The sequence below is a fragment of the Catharus ustulatus genome, chromosome 6 (assembly GCF_009819885.2).
Source record: "Catharus ustulatus isolate bCatUst1 chromosome 6, bCatUst1.pri.v2, whole genome shotgun sequence".
Classification (NCBI taxonomy): domain Eukaryota; kingdom Metazoa; phylum Chordata; class Aves; order Passeriformes; family Turdidae; genus Catharus; species Catharus ustulatus.
This window is the reverse complement of record NC_046226.1, coordinates 24,915,754-24,937,951: the sequence shown is the minus strand read 5'-3', so window position 1 is coordinate 24,937,951 and position 22,198 is coordinate 24,915,754. Positions and strand designations below refer to the sequence as shown.

Genomic DNA, 22,198 nt, shown 5'->3' with positions numbered 1-22,198 from the left:
TGGATGGCTCCCTCCAACACATTTTCTGGACCAGAAGGCATCCCATCTTCTCAGAAAAGAGTCCTTATGACATGAGGTGGTATAGAATAATGTCTGAGTCCTGGCCATATCCCCTCCTGGCTACTACAAAAATTAACCCTGTCATTGCTGGAACCAGGACATTTTCCACCTGATAAGCAAAAATTTTTGCCTTTAGGCCTGTTAGTGATGATTTCCAAAATCACTATGCAGTTGGGGTTTCCTATTCAAGCCCACTCAGGACAGCTGATAGTCAAAGAACAGAGCCTTCTGAGACCAGGAAAGGCATTCAGCTGTCTAATTTCTTTTGTCTCCACAGCAGCTGTCCCAAAATCCCAATGGTACTCTTTTGGGTCCTTGGAATACCGTCTCCTGAGATAACAGGGATCAGGTGGTTCTCTGGCCCTGCCTCTTCCTCCTGATCTGTGGGCCCAGTTTCCTCTTTATTCCTCACTAAGTGAACTCATTTGGTCTTGGATTTCTTCTGTGTGGGGGTGACTGCTACTGGTGTGGGTTGTTGCCCTGGTGCAGCAACAATTTGAGAGGCCCTGCTCCTCCCCTGGAGGGTGTTCTCTAGTATTGAGCTGTGTCCAGTAAAGAGTAGCCAGGGCTCAGTACACTGCAATCAACTGCAATAAATTGCTCCTCTCTGGGGTTGCCACAGCATTTTCCTTGCAGTGCAGCATTCTGTCACTTTAAACAGGGTCTTGTATTTGTTCAGGGGTGAACTGCTAAACCACTGGAGCAGAGAATGTCCCCAAAAATTGCCCCATTCTCTCCCACACTGTATGCTACTCATGACCATATACCCTCAGGGCAGATCTCTGAACAATCTCCCTAGAAATCTCTGTCCTGACTCTAAATATAGTGTTGACTACCCTGACATGGCAGACTTAGCAACAGGAATATGCTTTCCTTAACATCCAGCAGGAATTCAAAATTCTCAAAAACTGTTTTAACAGGTCTGAAGGAGGGAAAGGGGGTGAAAAACTGGGAAAAGTCATCTCCCCTGTTCTTCCCACAGACGGGGTAGAACTGTTAGTGGATTCTCTGAGTAAGGATAGGAGAGAAACACTGAATGCACATCCCAAATGACCTTCACTTCCCAATGTTATCATGTCATAAATTGATATCCCACAGTGCAGTAACAAAGGAATCCAGATCCCTCTTCCTGCTCTGAAAAAGGTCACTGTGAGGAGCACATATGGGAATACATACGTGGTTATATATGCACACCCATTTAAACAGCCCAAGCAACATTGCGACCACTGACTCTGGACCTAATACAACAAATGCTAAGATCAAATTTCTTTCCATCCTGCTTTGGGCAGATCTGTTGAATCTCAACACTTCATGCCTCATGCTGGGCTCCAATTACAACTGTCTTGGTTTAGGAATAGTATTCTCCAGTTAATTCTTCCATTAAACCATGTGCCACTCTCTCTCCACCCTCCAATTTGGGGCATGAAAAGCAAAGATCGTGGATTGAGATAAGAGCAATTTACTGGGTACAGCAATGAGATAAGAAACTGAACAGTAACAGCAACAATAGTAATGATAGAGGGTATAAGAAAATAAACGATTCACAGAAACCACACCCCATATCCCCCCAACCATCTCTTCCCCTTAACAGGCAACACTGGACAGCTCCCTCTGCCACATTTTCATGCCCAGAAGGAACCCCAGAAGGGAGCTTATTTCGCCTGGCCCTGGCAATGATGTGAGTTGGTACAGAGTAACTTGTGTCCTGACCATGCACCTTCCTGTCTGCTGCAAAAATAAACCCTGGCTGGAACCAGGACACGTAGCTTGCTCAATGATCTCAATGCAATTACTTCATCACTCTGTGCCTTAGTCTCAATGGCTTTAAAATTACTATCACAGCACTTATGCATCTCCTAAAAAAATATCTATGAGAGCTTCCATAAAAATGTTCTTTCCAAGGCTTATTTCAATGAACTTATCTTAAAGTGATATCCTATCTCAAAGACAATTCCAGGACCTTTATGAGTAAGAGTCACTTAAAAGTAAGTCGATAGTCCCCATTCTTTTGAACTGACCCCTGATGCTCTCCACAGAGCTCATGGTCCTGTATTCTTGGGGGACTGAATGTACAATGCATCTATGTGGTGGTTTCCTCTTTGTTACTGCCAAGGGTTTGGCAGGTAATACATGGTACTTTGACTGGGCAGAGCACAGAGAAATAAAAGGAATTAGCTTTGTATTACAAATCTACTCTGAGCTCCGTCTTTGCTTGTTATCAGGTTCCCATTCTTCCATGCTATGGAATTGATTTAGTGAGATCATAGAGTCCTGCTGAATAATCATCTTGAAGCTTGCTTGGTTTTCTTTAAACATTAGAAAAAGTGCATCATGAAGGGACAGCCATTTGCTCTCAGTTGCAGATTACTTGGTCTCAGTATACTACACTGCACTGAAGGGGCCTGAATAGTTGCTAACATAAGTAAATCTGTAGTAAGTCCAAAGACAATAAAGCTTCACTTTTTCATGTTGTTTGTTTTGGAGGACGCATATATTACAGACCCTGTATTTTTGTACTAACCTTTTGTAATTGTTATCCAGAAACAGGAATTAGTTTCTTGAAAATTAGGTACAGCACCATTTTTAGGATTAACTCTGAAAATTTTTTTGTAGATCACAGGAAAGATAAAACAGTGAGGAAATGAGTCAAAAGTAATGAACACCTTTTACATATGCATGTAAATAATGTATATTGCATCTGTTTTAGCTCAAATATGAATGAAAAAGGAAAATAAAGGCATTCTGAAAATCATTAAGACCTAAACCAAATCTTATCATTAATGCCAGACAATAGGATCAGATTTCTTCCACTAGACTAATTTTCTTTCTTTGCGTATTTATGCCTATAAAAGCCTTGAATTTTGGTTCCTACTCATTTTCAGGATTTATGCCTTTTAATCATTCAGTAAAGGGTAAACTGTTGAACAGTCTGAGTCTGTCACAGTCATTCTGTTTCATAGAAATTCCTGTAGTTAAATATAGCTGAGTGAATGAATGTTTGTCTTCTGACAAAATGATTGACTCATCATTTTCAGTTCAAAACAGGAGTATTCGACGATAGTACTAATTTCATTTGCATAGCTTGAAAAGTTAGTGGCCATCAGGATAAGTTTTTAGTCTTATTATTGTAGGAGAAAAGTTAGATAGTTTGAAAGCCGATAATAAAGAATCACAGTTAGTCAAGTGAAAATGAAGGTGACATTCTAAAGTAATGCTTTTACGTGCATAGTTATTGCAGCGAGTGTTGTAGATGTATGGTTTGTAGTGGGGCAAGATCAAGTTTTTTAAACCATAAGAAGTGTATCCTATTATTCCAGTGGAAACAGGGTAGTTTGGTATAGGGCCAGCATGGCTCTTTGCATAGATAGTTTTGTTGGATAGTGAATATTTCCTCTTGTTTGAAATACAACATTTTAGATATACAAACAAACAAACAAAAAAAACCACCGAACAAACAAACAAACAAACAACAACAAAAAAACCCAAAAAATACCCCAAAAAATGCAACACAGACTGAGGTTGTGTTTTTGTTTAGACTGAGAAGAAAAAATACATTATTGCAGCCCAGATGGTCTACAGCATCCTGGGCTACATCAAAAGAAGGTTGACCAGCAAATTGAAGAAAATTATTGTACCTTTCCACTCTCCCCCTGTGAAACCTCGTGTAAAGTACTGCATCCAGTCTGGGAGCCCCAGCACAAAAGAAACGTGGGCCTGTTGCAGCAAATCCAGACTTGGCTAGGAAGATGATCAGAAGGCTGGAGAACAACTCCTGTGAGGACAGACAGGCTGAGAGAGCTGGAGTTTTTCAGCCTTGAGAAGAGAGGGCTCTGGGAGGACCTCGCTGCGAGCCCTGAGCTACATGATCTCATGAGTGGCCTCCCTGCCCAGGGCAGGGAAGTTGCAACTACATGATCTTTAGGGTCTCTTCCAACCCAAAATGTTCTGTGATTAACAGGAGGAATTCTGGAAGGTTTCAAATTAAAGTTGCACTTCCTCAAATACAGTGTTTTGTTCTACATTTTTTCAGATGTTTTAATCTGACAGTGTCACGGTGTCATAGCTACTGAATTTGCAGTCATTTGCTCCTAGGGTATATGTGGCTCATTTTATTCCTGTCTGCTTTTGCTTTTTCCTATTATGCCTCTTACTGCCATCCCTCTGGGGGTTCGTTCACTCATGCAGTCTTTTGCAGACAGATAACATACTATGTCTATGCCACATCCCAGCTTAAAACAAATACCAGTGAGCTATAGGTAGCAAGCTGTAAGTACTACCTGGAACTGATTTCGTGAACCTGGGGCTTCTAGTGTCCTCATACTTATCTGCAAGCAGATCTGTAGCCAGTCTTGTGTTTTGAGGTGCTATGTGCATGTTCCATTGGGTTTTGTTTGTTTTCCCTTACTCTTATTCCGTGGAGATTCCCTGCAAACCTCTGAGGTGATCAGTGCATTTTAGTAGGGTGCTGAACGACTACAGACAGGAGGAAGGGGGTGTCCACCCTGCTTCTGCTGGATGACAGGACTACTGGATATGCTGAGTGGTATAAAAAGGGAAGTTATTGCCTCTTTAGCTGCACCTTCTATTCACTTATCACTGTTGGTGCAGGATTCTATCCTGTGCTTTCCCTGATCTTGATGCTTATCCCCCACTTCTCAGAAGAAGCTGTGAGGAATAGTGGGTGCCCGCACAATATGATGCATTTAATGTTTTTACTTGACTTTTTAACCACTCCCAGCTTAACAACATTGAATTCTGTCCTGCCTTTACTGTTTCAGGCCATGACAACATTATCTTCCCCTTACGCCCCTCACAATCAATTCCCAGGTTTAATTCTAGTGTCTTTATATTCCTTTTTCTTAACATTTGCTTTTCTTTCCCACAATGTGAACAAGCTATTCATTCAAGATAAATACATACAGAAGATCAGCTGTTCAGCTTCTCCCTATAGTGAAATATTAATCTGGGCTACTAAACTTGTACTATTTTATATGGAAAAAATGTTGTTTAGTATACTCAAGAACCAGAATCAGTAGTGGTGGTACCACTTAATGAAATCTACATAATTTTTTCCAAGGCTTGCAAAGCTGTTTTACCCTTTCTCTGATATTTCCTGTGCAGCCTGATTATTGCAAATGCTACTTACTCCCCAGTGTGTGTCTGCAGCATTGGTAATTAGTGCACAATACGATTTGCAGGAGGCATGAGGAAAAGCACTGAAGTGCATTGATTAAAATTGCCGCTTAGTCTAGCAACAAGACAAGCTACCATGTACCAATGCCTAAATTATTTGAAGTGGAGGTCATGAAGAATAAAGTAGTTATAAAAATAAAATGAGTCCTATGTCTATTGATCTGACAGTGTTCAAAATGTCTTCCCCAAAGCATTCTACTGACAAATTTCACATGTTGATTAAAAAAAATATTGCAGCTTTATTGAATGAGTAAAAACCTCTCACCTTAATGCCCTTGGGCAGAGTGCTTTCAATTTTGAGTGGAAGAGGCTGCCATCATCTTCTCTCTTACAAAGCCAGTGGAGAAAAAAAACCAAACTAGATCCTCTGTTTCACCTAATATTTCCAAGAATGCCACTTAGAGCCTTCCTGTGATGCGACTTAGTCTTACCCATGTGCTTGAGGGAATTGAATCTAGATGAAAAGGTGTCCTGCAAATGTATGTTGTCTAAAGAAGCAACAACAGCATTAATAAATGCCAACACAGTTCTAGTACTATTCTAAATTCTCTTTTTTCTTTAGCTGCAGTAATTTACAGTTAAAAACATGTATCTTGACATGGCCCAAGGATTTAGCAGAAGTGCAACTGCTAATGCAGATATTTACCTCATCATGCAGTCACGTTCATTTCTGGTTTTAAAAATAAAAATCTGCCTGCTGAACTGACCTGTCATCTAGATCTTTGCTTCTTGTTGGCAGCTGGTATTCAGAATGTTATAGAAAGCCTGCTGACGCTCATCTGACCCTCTTACTCCCTGCTGCTTTTCAGTGTAGGCATCAGTGATGCTGTTGGGGTGGCTGGGAAATGTTGGATGTGAATGTATGGCTCTGGGCATGATGATCAAGGGTGTGGGAACCCAGGTGGTGTTTGCCTTGAGCCTTCTCCTAAGAGGGAGGGGCATGGAGGAGGATGGAGGTCCGGGTTGTCATGGGGTAGTACAGTGGTGTTAATGCTGCTGGAAGGACAACAGCAGGGCTCAGGTGATCTGGAAGTTGCTGGTGACAACTTCTTGATACGAATGATTGACATGCCAACAAGGTGATCTCCAGTGGTCTCTGCAAACTTCACTGATTCTTCTGTGGTCTCTTCTTAAAGTCCTGGAATTAAAGGAGCAAATTAACAAAACAGGAACTGTGAAAGAGGAAAAGCTTGCTCTCATGCTAAGGGAGTAGAAGCAACCTAAAACATCATATAAACGTTTTAGCTCTCTAGAGTGAGATTTTTCTTCTCCAACTTTCATAGGGCCAAAGTAGAGTACCATGGTGCTAAACAAGGAACAAAGGCTCCTGGCATTACTGTCACTGGTTATTTCAACAGATATACATTGTTCTTGAATTCTTCCACAGAATGCGACACACTTCACTTGAGGCACTTTACATATATAGCTTATAGAATAAGTGGATGCACTAGAGAGGAGGAGGAGGAAAAGTTATGGCAAGAGAAACATTGCATCTCTCCTGCAGCATGTGACAGCATAATTTGCTACTGCATTTGTACAGATGCTGTATCTGATACAGGAGAAGTACAGTAATTTCACGAATACAAGCCGCACCATTTTGACTTAGATTTTGCTCTCAAACCGGAAATGCGGCCAATATTCAGGAGCGGCTAATATGTGAATAATTTTCTGACATTTACAACCACGGAAGTGCCAGCCAGGGTGCCGAGCCGAGCGCCTGCCAGTAAAACCCAGGATTTCGTGATTGTTACAAATTGGTTACTGTGTTGCGCGGCGGGTGGGGCCAGCTCAGCGCCGGCAGCGTGGGGGGAGGGAGGGAGGCAGGGGAGTTCCCTCCTTCAGGCGGGGGAGAGGCGGGGGCCTCTGTGCTGACGTCCCCATGGCCCCATGGCTCGGGGAGGAGGTGGGGGGCTCCGCCCCCGCTCTCCGCCGCCGTGCCGGGAGCGGGGCGTGCTCCGCGCTCACCCACCACCGCCGCGCCGGGAGCGGGGCGTGCTCCGCGCTCGCCCGCCGCCACCGCGTTGGGAGCGGGACCAGGGCGAGCAATCCCAGAGGCGACTGCCAGCCCCAAGAGGCCCCGCCGAGCGGCACCACCAAGCTGGGCCACCTGGCCCCGTCAGCAGCCCCGAGCGGGCCGAGCCTGCACAGCCCGAGCCGAGCCAGTAAACCCCGCCCTGCTGCGGCTCCGTTACTATTTGGCAACTTTGTTGCACGCGGGTCCCGTTGCGAACGACGGAACGGCTTATATTCAGGTGCGGCTTATTTATGGACAAAGAACGAAATATTTGCCAACACCCAGAGATGCGGCTTATACTCAGTGCGGCTTGTATTCGTGAAATCACTGTAAACAGGATATTTCGTAGGAAGTTCTTTATAATATAAACCAAATGGGAAACACAACTCCCTATAAAATGCTTTGCAAGTATGGAAATTCAGACTAGGTTGGTATTCAGATGGTACTTACTGGAAAGGTTTCAAAATGTTGCCCTTATATGTTGTCACTCCCAAACTGAGTCAGATTCTTAGAGTATATTTGGTGATTTTTTTTAACATAAGTTTCTTTAGAGATCCTTGCTTTTTACTGTAAGGAGGAGTAAGAGGTCAAATCCAGTTTTTAGATGTAGCAGCACTTCAGAGGAAAGCTGCTCAAAAACCTGCAGGATTTCAAGCCAGTGGAAACAGCATACACTTGTTCTAAGAATCCAGGTGTCTGTGGCCTTGTGTTCAATTTCTGCACTAGCTGTGAAATGATATGAGGAACATATTTCAATTACAGTACTGAAAGTAGTAGTATATTTATTTGAAAATATTTTATGGTAATGATACCCATATGCTAAAAAACAAAGATTCTGATACTCTGTTGATTGTTGTTTTTCTAGTATAAAGATCAGTCGTTGCTGTTTACAAAAATGGTTAGAAAGGATTCAAATAAATTTGTGCTGAAGTGGATGTGGAGAATACCAATGAGCAGTGGGTCCCATAACTTCTTCCTGGAGGTGGTAACACACAGGTCTATACTGGAAGTTGTTAAATTGACTCCAGCCAATTCCCAAGTCATCTCTTGGGGCCCTTGGACTGTTTCCTGTGCCATTGGCTGTGTCTTTCCTTGTTTAAGGAAAGAGGAATCTATTGCAACACACTTTAGAGACAGTTTCCAGTATTTTTCACTTGGAAACTGTGCCTATAACTGTGTTTGCTGCAGGATGACACCTTGACACTGATTGATTTGTATTTTTGGTCTATTTCTTGTTGATCTCTTCTGTATAGAGAGTTTCTTATTATTTTTGAGGAGGACATTATAAGATGGATCAAATAATGTATGCCCTATATTTTATCCAAAACATTTGGAAACACTAACTTTATTAAATAAACACAAGCTCCAGTGTTTGTTCTCTACTAATCTAAATGAAAGAAAGAAAAATACATGTGCAATTTTTTTTCCCATTTCCAGTGGTTTTAGGCTGCTTCCTTTTCATTTTTAATATAATTCTATAATTAAAAAGTACTTGTTCTTACTTTATGAAAGAGCATTCGTGGTATGTGGATCTTTCTTTTATTTAAACGCCTTGATATCAGAAATATGTCCTAAAAATAGCTAGTAGCCAAGGTAAGAGAACTACCACACTCAACATTTTAATCAGATAATTTTTCCCTGGCACAATTTCTGCTTTGCATTCTTCAAGTTCTTTAGTTGTATGAGCCTGTACCTCACACTTTCCAGGAATGAATAATGGTACTTTAAATTTGTTGTTGCTAATTACAGCTTGATGATACTCCTTTTACAACCAAAATGGATTTGAAAGAAACCTCACTATAAGAGTCTAGTTATAACCTAAAATTTTCCCTCTCTATAGCAGAAATTCGTCATATTTCACTATAGTAGAGCTGAATTTTGTAAGAGATAGGTAAATAATTTTTTACAGTCAGCATTATTTTAAGAAGTCATTTAAGGGGGAGAAGGGAATAGGAAATGATAATGAATTTTTCATGTTTCCATTAGAAAAATCCATTAAATGGGCTGTAATTCCTATATCTATCCATGCTGTAGGTAACACAGGTCTCATTCCTTAGTGAAGGGATGAAGAACTTGTGAATCTGAAACTACTACAGTATTATATTCTTACAACAAGCCATTTTCAAATGAGAAATCTCAAGTTTGTGCTTCATTCTCAAAATGAGAAAATGTGTTTGCTTTCTCTTCCCAATTAGAAACACGCATCTTGGATCAGAAAAAAGAAGACTTTTGTGCCAAACTTCAGTTTTCTAAGAATTCTCAAAAGCCCACAGAATTTTTTATCCAGGCAGGAACTGAAGCACTGGAGTGTTCAGATTTGCAAGTAACCAGTCAAAGAGGAGGAGTCCTAACTGACTGTAATTCTGGTTCTGGAGAATCAAGGTAAACCCAAGAAATATCCTTCTCTATAGTTTTTAAAAATATTGACAATACACACATGGATTTTTGAGTAAATATAGGGAAATTTGCTTCCCACATGAGAATCAGTAAGTCAGCTTTTTACTTAGACTCTCACCATGTTTGCCCTTCTTCCTTTGTGGAATGTAGCATTTCACCTCTGTATTCTCTAGCACTCATAGAAAATGTGATCATTGCAATGGTTTATATCACACGTTGTGGGTATATCAGTGATTGTGATCTCTACAGAGAATTTTGAAAATGCATGCTGAACAGAATCAAAACAGATCTTGAAAATTTAGTAGTATCTGTGGTTTTACACAGCAAGCACCTGAAATATGATGAGTGAGTAGGAAGCTGGAATAAAGCAGAGTGAAGTCCAGATGAAGCTGGAAGAGTGAGAATGAGGAGCTGTAGTGTCTTGTAGCAGTCTGTGACAGGAATCTGAAGATGGGCTAATATGATTGAAAAGTTTAATACAGACTCTGAAGATTTTATTGTGTCATTAATTTTGGTAATTTCTTGTCACTAGTGTTTTTACTGTCCAGTGACCCTCTATAGCAGTCTTAAGAAATTTATACACTCATTCTGTATGTGACACAATGTATACCTAGCTGTCTGGTTATACCTTTGACTAGCCAGCTGGTTAGGGAACATGTACCAGTTTTGAGTGACTTAGGCAGTCTGAAAAACAGTTTTAAACTGGGAGTGTCAAGAGTTGTTTTTGAAAATGGGATCAAGGCTGCAAAACTTTATTGTATACTTTAGGAAAATACACTAATTCCTCACCTGTCTAACAGATTCTACACCTAGTTTTGTTACCTTCATTATGACCTATCAGTAACTTTCTGGGCCAAACCCAATCCTTAACACTTTTTGATTTTCCTTTTTGCCTTTTTGCATTTGCGACTGAGGTTTGCTGTAAGGGCAATGCACCCTGCACTAAATGCCAAGTGTAATCCAGAGTGCTTAGGTACAGCCCAGCACAGAGTCAGCCAAAAATGGCTCATTTTACCTTTCACCAGTGCCACTCCCAATCAGGCTTGTCTTGAACAAGGAGATTAACCTCCCACAGCAGTCAGCATGTTGAACCATCTCAGCTCCAAGTATGTTACATGTAAGTTACTAAAGCTATTTGACAAAATCTGCCTTTGCCCAAATAGATTGTAATTAGAATATATGTTAACATTTCTTTATATGGAAAAAGCCAGGAAATGTTGAGTCAGTGTTGATTTGTGTTTTAGGTGGTGGTCTTGGTGTACTGTCAATGTGATTTGTCAGTTTTAAGGAGAAAGGAAGAAAACTTTTGAGGAGTTGAAAGATGGCCACAGAATTATAGAGTGGCTCTAGTCCCAGCCCCTCTCCCACGAGCAGGAATACCTTTCACTAGACCAGGCCCATCCAACACTTGAACACTTCCAAGAATGGAGCATCCACAACTCTCAACAACTTGTTCTGGTGTCCAACTACCATCTGAGTAAAAAATTTCTTCCTAACATCTAATATAAACTTATCTTTAAGATGATGATGAGTTATATTCAAACTTGTCCATGGAAGCATCTCTTGAACACAGAAAATGTGCAAGAAACATTTGGGTTTAGTCATGTCTGGGCAAGAGTATCTGGATGCATCTATCACTTGCAACCCAAAACAGTACTCAATGAAATATGCACAGCAAAGGTTAAATAGGATTTGAAGGATCTTGGAAGGGAAGACATGCAGTTTAAGCCGCTCTTTCACCCATATGTAGTGCAATACACTTAGTAGTACATGTTAATCTCCATGCTGTCTATGTTTAATGGGCTTCAGGTTGCACAGCTAGCCTGCAGAAAACAGGTCTTAACTTCCTTCTTAAAGAACCATACAGAAAATAAATCCAGTGGAAGCAGGTGAAAAAAGGGTGGCTGAATACAGACAACTGTCTGTCTAAGAGAATGACTCTTTGGAGCAATAGATAGATTTCTTTATCTTTCTAGGATGTGAATTGCGCATAAAGTAATGTCTACAGTACTTCTTATCAGTTATTGGCTATGAAGTTTATAACCAGAAAATGCTTAGGAAAAGCAAATGTTAAAAATATTTGCCGGTTCCCCTTCCAATCCATTCATTTACTCATTTTGCTGCCATGCTACAAGTGAGATCTGAGTGATCTGTGAGTATCAATGGATACCCAAGAAGTTTTATGAAAGTCTTACTTTGAGACACAATTTTTCTGGCCATTGAATCTTGTCTTATTCTAAGGTGTCTATGGTAACTATGGCAACAAATGATAAGTTATTTTAAAACTCCAAGTGGCATGCAGTATGGAATTCCTGTTGTCAGTTATAATATTTAGAATCATGCCATTATTTTACAGGTCTCTTCAATATGAACTATATTTTTTAATGGATATTCTCATATCAATTCCTGTGGAATCATCCTACAAAAAAAAAATCCTTGGTTTGCTTAAATCTGAGCATCACTTTGATCCCCAAATATTTTATTACTTTTTGCTCTATGTTAAGTGATGGTTTTTAATATTTGCTTTTTTAAAGCATTTGCTGTTTATAGGTTTCATAGCCAATTTATATTCATTTTTTGCCTTAATTCTTTAGGATATTTATTTGCTATTCTATATTTACAGATTCTTTTCAGAGTTATAGCTTTAAGAAGTGGTAGAAGGGCATCAATTTTTTCTGACTATTTGATATATTTGCAGTCGTTAAAAAGTTTGTTAACAAGTTTTGATGATTTATTTCTGTGCATTTTGTTTCAGAGGCGTGTAATAACAACTGTTTTCTCAATTACTTTTAATTTCCTGTTTTTTTTCTTTCCAAAATATAGCATGGTAGAAAGAAAGGATAATATGATGCTTCCTGAATTTATATCCTCATGGAATGATGCTGAAGAATTAGGTGGAAAAACAGAAACTGCATTCCTTTTAAAAGAATTGGACATTCTGAGGGCCAAAAATAAAAAGGTACAATTGAGATATTCAAGATACCAATATTTACTTTTTTATAATTGCCTTGCAAAACATACATTTTAAACTGTGCCTGATTTCATTTTGTTATTTATTTTAGTGCACCAATCACTAGCTTCCTGTCTTTTTGGATTCTTAGTATCTGCTTAACAAGTATTTCTCTGGAATTAAAAAAAACATGTGCAGCCTACTCTCTGACTTTTTTAATCAATTACAGTAATTTCACGATTAAAAGCCTCACTGTTTTGACCAAAATTTTGCTCCCACACCGGAAATGCAGCTTACACTCAGGAGTGGCTAATATGTGAATAATTTTCTGACATTTCCAACCCCTGAAGTGCAAACCGAGGTGGCAAGTCAAGCACCTGCCAATAAAACCCGGCATTTACGTGATTGTTACAAATTGGTTACTCTGTTGTGCGGCCGGTGAAGCCGGCTCAGTGCCAGCAGCACCGGGGTGGGGGAGGCGGGGGAGCTCCCTCCTGCTGGCCCCGCAGCCCGGGGGGAAGGCGGGGGGCTCTCTCCTGCTGACCCCGCGGCCCATGGGGAGGCGGAGAGCTCCCGTTCCCGCGTGCCACTGCCATGGGTGCCAGCGGGCTCCATCCCTACCTCCCACCACCGCCGTGGGTGCCGACGGGCTCCGTGCCCCCCTGCCATCGCGGGGCAGCGCCGGGCTGGGGAGAGCGAGCCCAGCGGCAGCGGCAGCCCGCCCCGAGCGGCCCCACTGAGCGGCAGCGACGAACTGGACCACCTGGCCCCGTTGGCAGCCCTGGGCCCTCACGACCCGAGCCAAGCCAGTAAACCCCGCCATGCCGTGGTTCTGTTACTATTTGGCAACTTTGTTGCACGCGGGTCCTCGCTGCGAACGACAGAGCGGCTTATAATTGGGTGCGGCTTTTTTATGGATAAAGAACAAAATGTTTGCCAACACCTGGTGATGCGGCTTATAGTCAGTGCAGTTTGTAATCGTGAAATTACTGTACATAGTTTCTTGCTCCCTGGGTGAAAACAAATGAAGACCATAGACTAGACCAGGATTTCTTGGATAGAGTCTGGAGCTCATTCTTCTGATGCTTCTGTTCATGTGCCTAGATAATCAGCTTTATTGAAGCGGAGAAAATTCCGTGTTCCTTGAGCCTGCATTGCTCCAGTGTTAGCTGTGGTTGCATGTACCTAAGCAGCCTAGCAGTCTGTGATCTTTCCATGAAGTGTCATTGAATATTTAAGCTCAGATATCTGTCCAAGAACAAATTCAGTGAATACCCTTTAAAAGAAAGGGCCCAGTATGTGAAAGAATACCAATCTTCTGTCTGATGAAGAAAATGAAAAATATGCATTTACACCAGTCTTTTCAGACTGTGATGTTTGTATCTTGGTAGAAAACAGGCTATTCATGCAATCACCTACATTATATTCCATGCAATTCTGAACTTCCTTACCAAGAATGATTACAACTGGTGATACCTGAGGAAGAGAATCACAAATAAAAGCCATGGTATATTCATTGCTACTTGTCTGCCAGAGTAAGAAAGGCCAGATGTTAAAAAATATATTCTTAACATTTGTTCTTTAAACAAATAAATATAGTAAATTTAACTTCTTTCTTAATGCTTAGTGTTTGTATTTTTGGGGAGAGAAATTGTTATTTGCAACTTTATTGAGGTTGGAAGTACTGGTCGATGGTTTCAGCCAGATGAGAATCTTACTGTCCATTTGTTCAATTCAGCTTCAAGACAAGCTGGCTGAAAAGGACAAGGAGCTGAAGACAATGAAGTTGGACTTGGAATTGCAAGAGAGAGCTACAGAAGCAAAGATTGCAGAGAAGATTGCAGGTACGGTAGGCGAGCGTTTAACAGATGGCTGTATGGCTCATACAGTACCAGTGGTTGCTATATGACGTGGCCTAGTGAATGTTAGCTTTATTTGCTAAAGGAGGGAAGATTTGACTTTTTTTTTTTATGTGTGGCTGTTTAGAGTTGCTTAGAAAATAGATGGCTTTAACATCCTGGTACTGGTATTAGTAGGAGCTTTACCTGTATTCATACTGATTTGGGCATTAAATGCATTGTTAACACCATGTCAATCCAATCACAAAAAGGTTGTTTGTTTTGTTGGAAGGTCCTGAACAAACAAGGGGAAATAATGATTACCAGTGCCTCTACCTTTCAACCAGCAGTTCAAATACCACTTATTGTTTTAGCTGGTTCAGAGCAATACTACCCCCTCCCCGTGTTTGGAGATAGTCTCGCATTCACCTCAACTAGAGACCTGCGCTGTTCTTGAAAAATCTGCTCCTTTGGTAGTTAAAATGAATTTTTGTGAGATGATGGCATATATCCAGTGAATGGTGTTTATATGAATTCTCAGAAGGAAAGATTTTAAAGTTTATAGCTGGAAGTGAACGTGTGCTTTTATTTGTTGTTAATTGTTCTTTGGATAGACATACAAGCATGGAGACAGTTTGTATTCTGTGCTTGTGGAAACCGCTAATGTAACGAAGCTGGGCATTCTTATTATTGAAAAGTGAGTATAGTGTATATAGTGTACCCAGTAGATGAAAAATACTCTAAGGTTTTCATTAAGATTTTTAAAATAATTAATGACAGTGCTTTTATAAATTCATTGTATCATTTGTTCAGAAAGAGAGTGTAAGCTTGGTAAAATTCTTTCCTCATAGATCATGCACACTTCATAGAGTATTAATAGTTCTAATAGCCGTCCACAAAATATTTGTACTAAAGGGAGGAGCAGGTAATAAATCTCTAGCTGAAAAACAGATGGCTGACATTCCACTTAATATCAAACTCCTGAGAATATGGTATACTGTGAATATTACAGATAGAAAAGAGAGTTCCTAGGTTTCCTGTTGTGGGGGAAGGGAAAGTCAAATCCTATGGACATCTTAGGAAAAAATGAAATGCAGACATAATTTTATTCTTATTTAATTTTACATAACTGCTTGCTTTATTTTCAGAAGAAAAAATCTGGACTGTGTGTCATTGTTATATCCACCAGCCAAATGCTAATGCAGATTGTTTGGCTTGAATATGAAGTTTTGTGTTTGTTCCTGGATATTTGCCCAGTGTTTTACCTCTGTACTTGATTCTCTTTAGCATAGATGTTCATTGCTCATTAAAACCTGGAAAGAAAGGTGTGTCAAAAAACAAGGATAGTTTCATTCATGGATACAGTTGAAATACTTGTTAGGAAATTGTTGTTTTCCTACACTACTGCTTAAACTTTCTGATTATGTCCTAAGCATATTTTTCTCTTCAAAACAGAGCCCCATGAATAGGGATATAATAATTTAACATGCTTATTTGTTTTAAAAGGAAGACTAAACCAAATTTTAAAGAGAGCTACATAGTGTAATAACAATGACCTTTAAAAATAATCTTTTTTTTCTCCTTTTATGAGTGCAGGAAGTATAAAATCCTTTAAATACTGAAGAGAGAGGGCAAGAGGCTCCTTGCTACTTAAACTGTTTGCCAAAAGGAAGCATCGTTAATATTTCACAGTTTTTTGCTTCCTGTCTTACAGTTTTGAGAACGTTACCAAATTTGGATAAATGGTTTCAAATCTGGAATTGTGTGAACCAAACTGGATTTGTGGAAGCCTCTGTGTGTCTCTCCCATAAAAGCCTTGAGGAGAGTTCTAATGGACAAGCAGAACCTAATAAAGAACAGACGGTGTGTTTAAGGAAAAACTTAACCCTCTGCATTAAGTTCTTTGAGGAAGGGAGAACACATGCTACTGTGATTTCAGGTTACTAGTTAATGTTTAATTACTGCAGTGTGTAACACATGGTAGAGTGAAGCTTGTAAATATGGGTGTTTGCATTTTTATTATTACTTAGTACTGACTTTATGATAAGTAAGGGACTCCACAAAATTATATTGTAAAGAACATAAGAAAGGTACACCATAAAAGTGTTATCTACTTTGAGGAATATTAGAATTCTGTTTTAAAAGGTAACCCTCTAATTGATAGGTTTTACCTAGACAAGTCCTATGGAAAGAATTGAAGAGTAAAGCCGAAGGGCATTTTGAAATGAAGCTACAGCAGTCTACAGAAACAAATAATCCAAAGATTGTCAGTTTATGATTTTTACGTTGTTCAAAGGAAAAAGTGAAGAAAAAAGAGGCAAATTCATAGATAACATCAGGAAAACTCAGGGAAGAGTACATCATGAAAGAACAGACACCAGGATAGTGTAAGCACAAAAGGGAACTCCACATATGAAGTGGGTATGAAGGACAGCCAGATCTTGAAATTTGAGTGTGCAGAACTTTCATATGTTGGACAGAAAAGAGGGTGGGTGCCACCTGTGGTGGTGGAAAGGGGAAGGAGCATACATCTTCCAAGGACAGACTGGAAAATCAAGATGGAGGCATTGCAAAGGAGTTAAGTCTTCAAAACAACTAGCTGAAAGAACAGATCTCACTTTGGATGGACGTAGTAAGCGACTTCATTTTTTTCCCTAATGGAAGGATCAAACAGGGGATATACAGGAACTTTTAGAGGAAGGAGCTGGTTGAGTGTAAGGGACAGTTATAGGATATAGTGGTAACTTATCTAGACTGGAAAAAATATCAAAGACCTATTCTCACAGCACCATTACTGCAGCAAGATATACCATAGCTGGCATCAGAACAGGAGCTCTTGTAATATTTTTGTTGCTATCAGAGTTTATATTGAGACTTAAAATAATCATGAATGAAAATACAATAAAGATATTTATCCTTAAGTATTTCTGTAACAACAGCTATTCCACGAGTCGGGTTTTGTGCCAGTATCTAGCAATAATGTTACCAAAATTTAACACTTTCTTAAATCAACATCAGCTCAGTGGGATTGATTCCAGCCGTGTTAGGGGTTTCACACCATTTTTAATGCCTGAAAACTGTATTAGCTTTCTGTAGATGCTCTTTGAAAGACCAAGGTAATGATAGGAAATACAGTGTGGAAAAAGAGGAGAGCAGTACTTCTAGCATGGTGGTATATATTACACCACTTTCAGTCTCTTGGAAACTGTGGCAATGTACCTACAATGAAGTCCCTGTTTCAGGTCTGTTTTTATGAAAATGTTGTGAATATATGTTTGTGGTATTTTGGAATTCTTGAATATGGTGTGGAAATATTAATGAACATTATTTGAAGTTTTCTAAATTAACTTGAAAAATAATTACTGAATATGCATATGCAATAGATTTAATAGCAAAAGTAAAAACAAATATTCAAGTGGCTGTTAGCTTAGAGTTAATTTAATTCAATATCCATAAAGTAAGAGGAAATAAGTAATCTTGCCAGTAATAAACTTTGGGTGGCAATAACTTTCAGCACAGAAGAAAAGTATTTTCCATTTCTTCAAAGCTCACTTTAGAGTCCCTTTTTAGATGTTATTTTTCTTTCCTGCATGTCATCCATTAAAGATTAGCTGTGGAAGGTTGGAGCATGGAGAGATTATGAATGACAGAACAACTCCTGCAGAATAATAATCAGTTTTTGGTATTTAATGCTGTTTGACTTTTGCAGACACATTTCTTATTAACCTTTGGTACAAACAGAAATCCAGGTTCCTGATATCTCATGGAGAAGATGAATTCAAGATCCTCTTCCAATTAAACTGAAATAAGGCCAATATTGGGCTTTAGCCAAAAGAACTCAATAGTTCCCAACTCTTGTGTTTATAAACCTAAATTTGAATGATATTTTACAGTTTAAGAAGGTAATGCATATATATAAACCAATTTTCTGTGCATGATTTATTTATATATTTAGTCGATATAATTCTTAGTGGGTTTGTCCTATTAAATGCTTAATTATGGAATACTAATTCCTGAATATCTTTTCAAAATATTTCCTGATAAATAACCCAATTTTGAAAACAGCTGCAGGATTTGAATCCTATGTATAGGAAGGTAGGCAATCCACCTAAAGAATAGAAAAAAACCCTAAGGCAGGGACATCGTGACTGAGAGATTCTTGGCTTAATTTTTAACAGCTTAATTTGAAACAATGTGATTTTACCTTCAGATTGTCAGAATTGTTGATTGTCAAAAAGTTGCATACAGCTCTTTGAAGTACAATATATGATGAGTTGACATAGATTAAAATGTCAATTACTAAGGTATTTATTGGTAGAGTTTGTATGCAAAAAGCAAGCCAGTTTCTTCTGCATTTTTTATGACTACTCTGGCCCTTCTTTCTTCCACACAAGTGCTGGATGAGCATAAAGAATTGGGTTTTATTCAGGAATAAAAAGGTCTGCAAATGATCTGTTTCTTGGGGTATTACAAAACTTTCCTTTAACATGACAAATTATAACTTGCAAACTTCAATGTAATGTTTATATTTTCCCCCTAAAAGTAAATATTCAGGCATCAGCAATTATTCACTGAAGAAAAAAGTTTTATGGTTTGAATTTGGAAGTCAGCTGTGTTTAGTGTATTAGAGGCATAGGCTTAAGTATTGTACAGGGATTGGCTTTCACAAGAACTGCCTTGGGGTCTGTGTATAATACTCTCTCCTATTCTTTTCCACTTTATTTTTTTTTAATTGAATTGTGATCTGAGTACACAAAGAAAACCCTATGCAGAGCTGCCACTAAGCAACTTTGGCCTTTTATTAAGAACACTCTTTTTATAGCATTGGAAATGTAGGAGCAGATGAATGCCATGCACTAAATACATACAACAAACACAAAGTAATAAAGAAGTCAGTGTGTTCTATCAGTGTTTGTTCAGATTGCTTTATCTGTGAAGTCACATTTAGGTGTAAATTACTTTTAGTCTATAACTCCTGGTACAGACTGATGAAAACTCTTAAGTAGTTTTCCTATGATCTTCTTATCGCAATTTTATTTTTCTGTTATACGTCATAACTGAAAGTAAATGTATGGTAGCTTTCAAAAAGAGTGAGGAACTTAAGTTGTCTGTTTCGTAATAGAACATGTCAGCACTATTTTTAAGTTGACAGTGAGCCCTGGAGCTCCTGATAGTTTGCCATTAACCTGAATAAGAACTCTGTAAGGGCTTTAGAATTTGAACATTTCTAGGGATTATCTGCATTTTGTAACATGTATAAGCAGAGACCAATTAATGACACATTTTAAAGGCTTTCATGGCAATTCAGGATTTTTTTTCTTCATTTTTATTTAGGAATTGTGAGCATAGTCATTAAATTTAGTAGAAAGAAATCTCAGATGATTTTGATTTCTAATTTGTGTGTATGTCAAATATATACATGTTTGTATTTCTGTAAGGAGAACAAGCATATACCCATATGGTTAAATAAAATTTAATATATCTGTAAAACTGACCTTTATTGAAAATCAGTTATGGAGTGTTGTAGTATTTACTGTATCTTCTGAAGTACAGTAGCGTTGTGGATAGTGATCTCATTTTTTTTCATAAGGCCTGGACTATATTCTAATTTTGCTTTTTTTTTAATGAGTAATGTGAAGTGATTTCTGCTGCCATAAATGGTTTTAGTCACAAAATTTCCCTCTTTTACCTCTCTTACTCAGTTTATTTTATTTACACAGATGACCTCTAGGAAATAAGCAAACAGACTTTTATCCTGGGAGTCGTGTTTTCCTTGCTTCCCCCAAAGTTCCATGTTTGGAAAATCATGAAGCACTGTTTAAACTAGAATGATTTCCAGCACACCTTCTCAGTGCTGCTGTTTTAAAGGTGGTTTAAAAAAGTATAGGAGACAAGTTTGCCAAAAGAATCAGGTTCAACTAAGAAAATATGTACACTGCTTTGACTCAGTAAACTCATACTTGGTATGGTTCATCTTCTTCATATTTACTTTTGCCCATATTAGAAAACAATTAGCTTACTAAACAAATTTGAGTATTTGGGATAAAAAAATCTACTTTGAGTCTCTCTCATTTGACTAAGAATTACATGATATTTGATAAGCTTGTTTAAAAATGGACATATCCAAATATTATTGTAAACACCCATTGATTTGTTTTACCTGCAATATAAGTATTTTACTTAGTTGGCTTACATAGTAGCTAATAATATTTGTTAATGTAATTTAACTGCTGTGAACCTTTACTGAACAAATATTGAAATTTATACAAGTCAAAGAAAGAGAATCTCTAATGACTTTTGTAAAAGCTTCCATTTAATAGTTAAGGAGAAAAGTTTATATGACATACCAGATGCAATTAACAGTAGATTTTACATTTAATAAAAAGAAAGAAGCATATGTATTTGCTTTATTCATTCCATCATAATTTGCATTAGAGCTGTGGGTGTTTAATGAGCAAATTCCAGCTAAAATGCTATATTGATTTTCTAAGTGAACTTTGTAATAGCTATCTACCTTACAAAAGCTCTCTGTTTACAATTGTTTTCTTTACTAAAAACTAAAAATGTTTTAGAATTGATGAGTTTAGCATAATGATTCTTTTAAAATAAAGAGCTCTTTTAGAGTGTGCAGGGATTTTAGTTACAAGGAGAAAGATGTTATTAAATTCTTCCAAAACAAGTTTATACAACTAAATAGTAGTGCTGTACTTTTATATACTACAATATTTGCAAGCATGGGAAAATAATCCTTTTTGTCTTAATTCACTGGGATTTAAATATTTTAACTCTTGAGTGCCACTGTATATATATGAATCAATAAGTGACACAATTCATTTTAGCTTAATACTAGACTACTCATACTTCACTTCTGTGTGTCATTTTCTTACCTGAAATATTAATTCTGTATGAAGTTGTGTTTCTTCTTGGTCAGGACTTAAGACAGAAAGGATAGGGATGGTTGGTATGCCACTAGAAGGTCTCCAAGGAAAACCTGGTCATGTGAACCAGAGCAGTTGGTGAAAAAGTAGCTGGATCTATTTTTCCTTTGGGTCAGGTGCCAAGTCAGTGTGGCAGTATGGAGTTATGATTTTGCTGCATATATCATATCTTGAATGCAATATAGAGGCATGACTGGGTATTACTCTCAATCAGTTTTCACCTCACATTTTTAAGAAGCATAGAGATGATAACTGGATAATTTTTACTCTTTCTAATATGAAGAAATTTCATGTCATTCTTTCATAGGCTCTAACTGGACAGCTTATATATCACTTGTTTTCCTAGATGTCGTTCAAAATGTTTTGCTTTGCTGCTGCATTGAGACCTAAATGCTTTTTGTTTATTTGAAGCATGCTGTGGTCCTCATGGTCTTGAACTTCTCCTTGTGACTCATCCATGGCTCAGTGTGAATGGGGCATGTTCAGACTACCTGCAGTCATGTGACTGTCATAATATTCCCTACAGTAGGAAACAAGGAATTAATAAAATATTAAATAAGAGTCAGAAATTTGTAGCCATTGGGGGGCAAACATCAAACCTAAATTCAGCTTTGGCTGGTGAAGAAATCACGTGACTTAGTCTTATGTAGACCATTAAAATGAGTTAGATGAGGTCTTTGAGTATTTTTTAAATAAGTGATTTCTTTCGGAAGTGTCAGTATTGCTATATTGGATTAAAATACCTTGTATCTAAGTATCTCTTTTTTTTTCTTTTTTTTTAAGTTAGATTACTATGCAAGGATCTTAC

At 38.4% G+C, this 22,198-nt stretch overlaps 1 protein-coding gene across 1 annotated transcript in view; it reads left to right on the top strand.

Annotated features, from left to right (window-relative positions):
* Window positions 1–22,198, top strand: part of MIPOL1 (mirror-image polydactyly 1) — a 186,560-nt gene that overhangs the window by 39,133 nt on the left and 125,229 nt on the right. Inside the window, exons 4-6 of the mRNA XM_033063229.1 lie at window positions 9,463–9,649; window positions 12,488–12,623; window positions 14,353–14,458. Coding sequence (XP_032919120.1) covers window positions 9,463–9,649; window positions 12,488–12,623; window positions 14,353–14,458 — 429 coding nt within the window. The remainder of the gene's footprint in view (window positions 1–9,462; window positions 9,650–12,487; window positions 12,624–14,352; window positions 14,459–22,198) is intronic.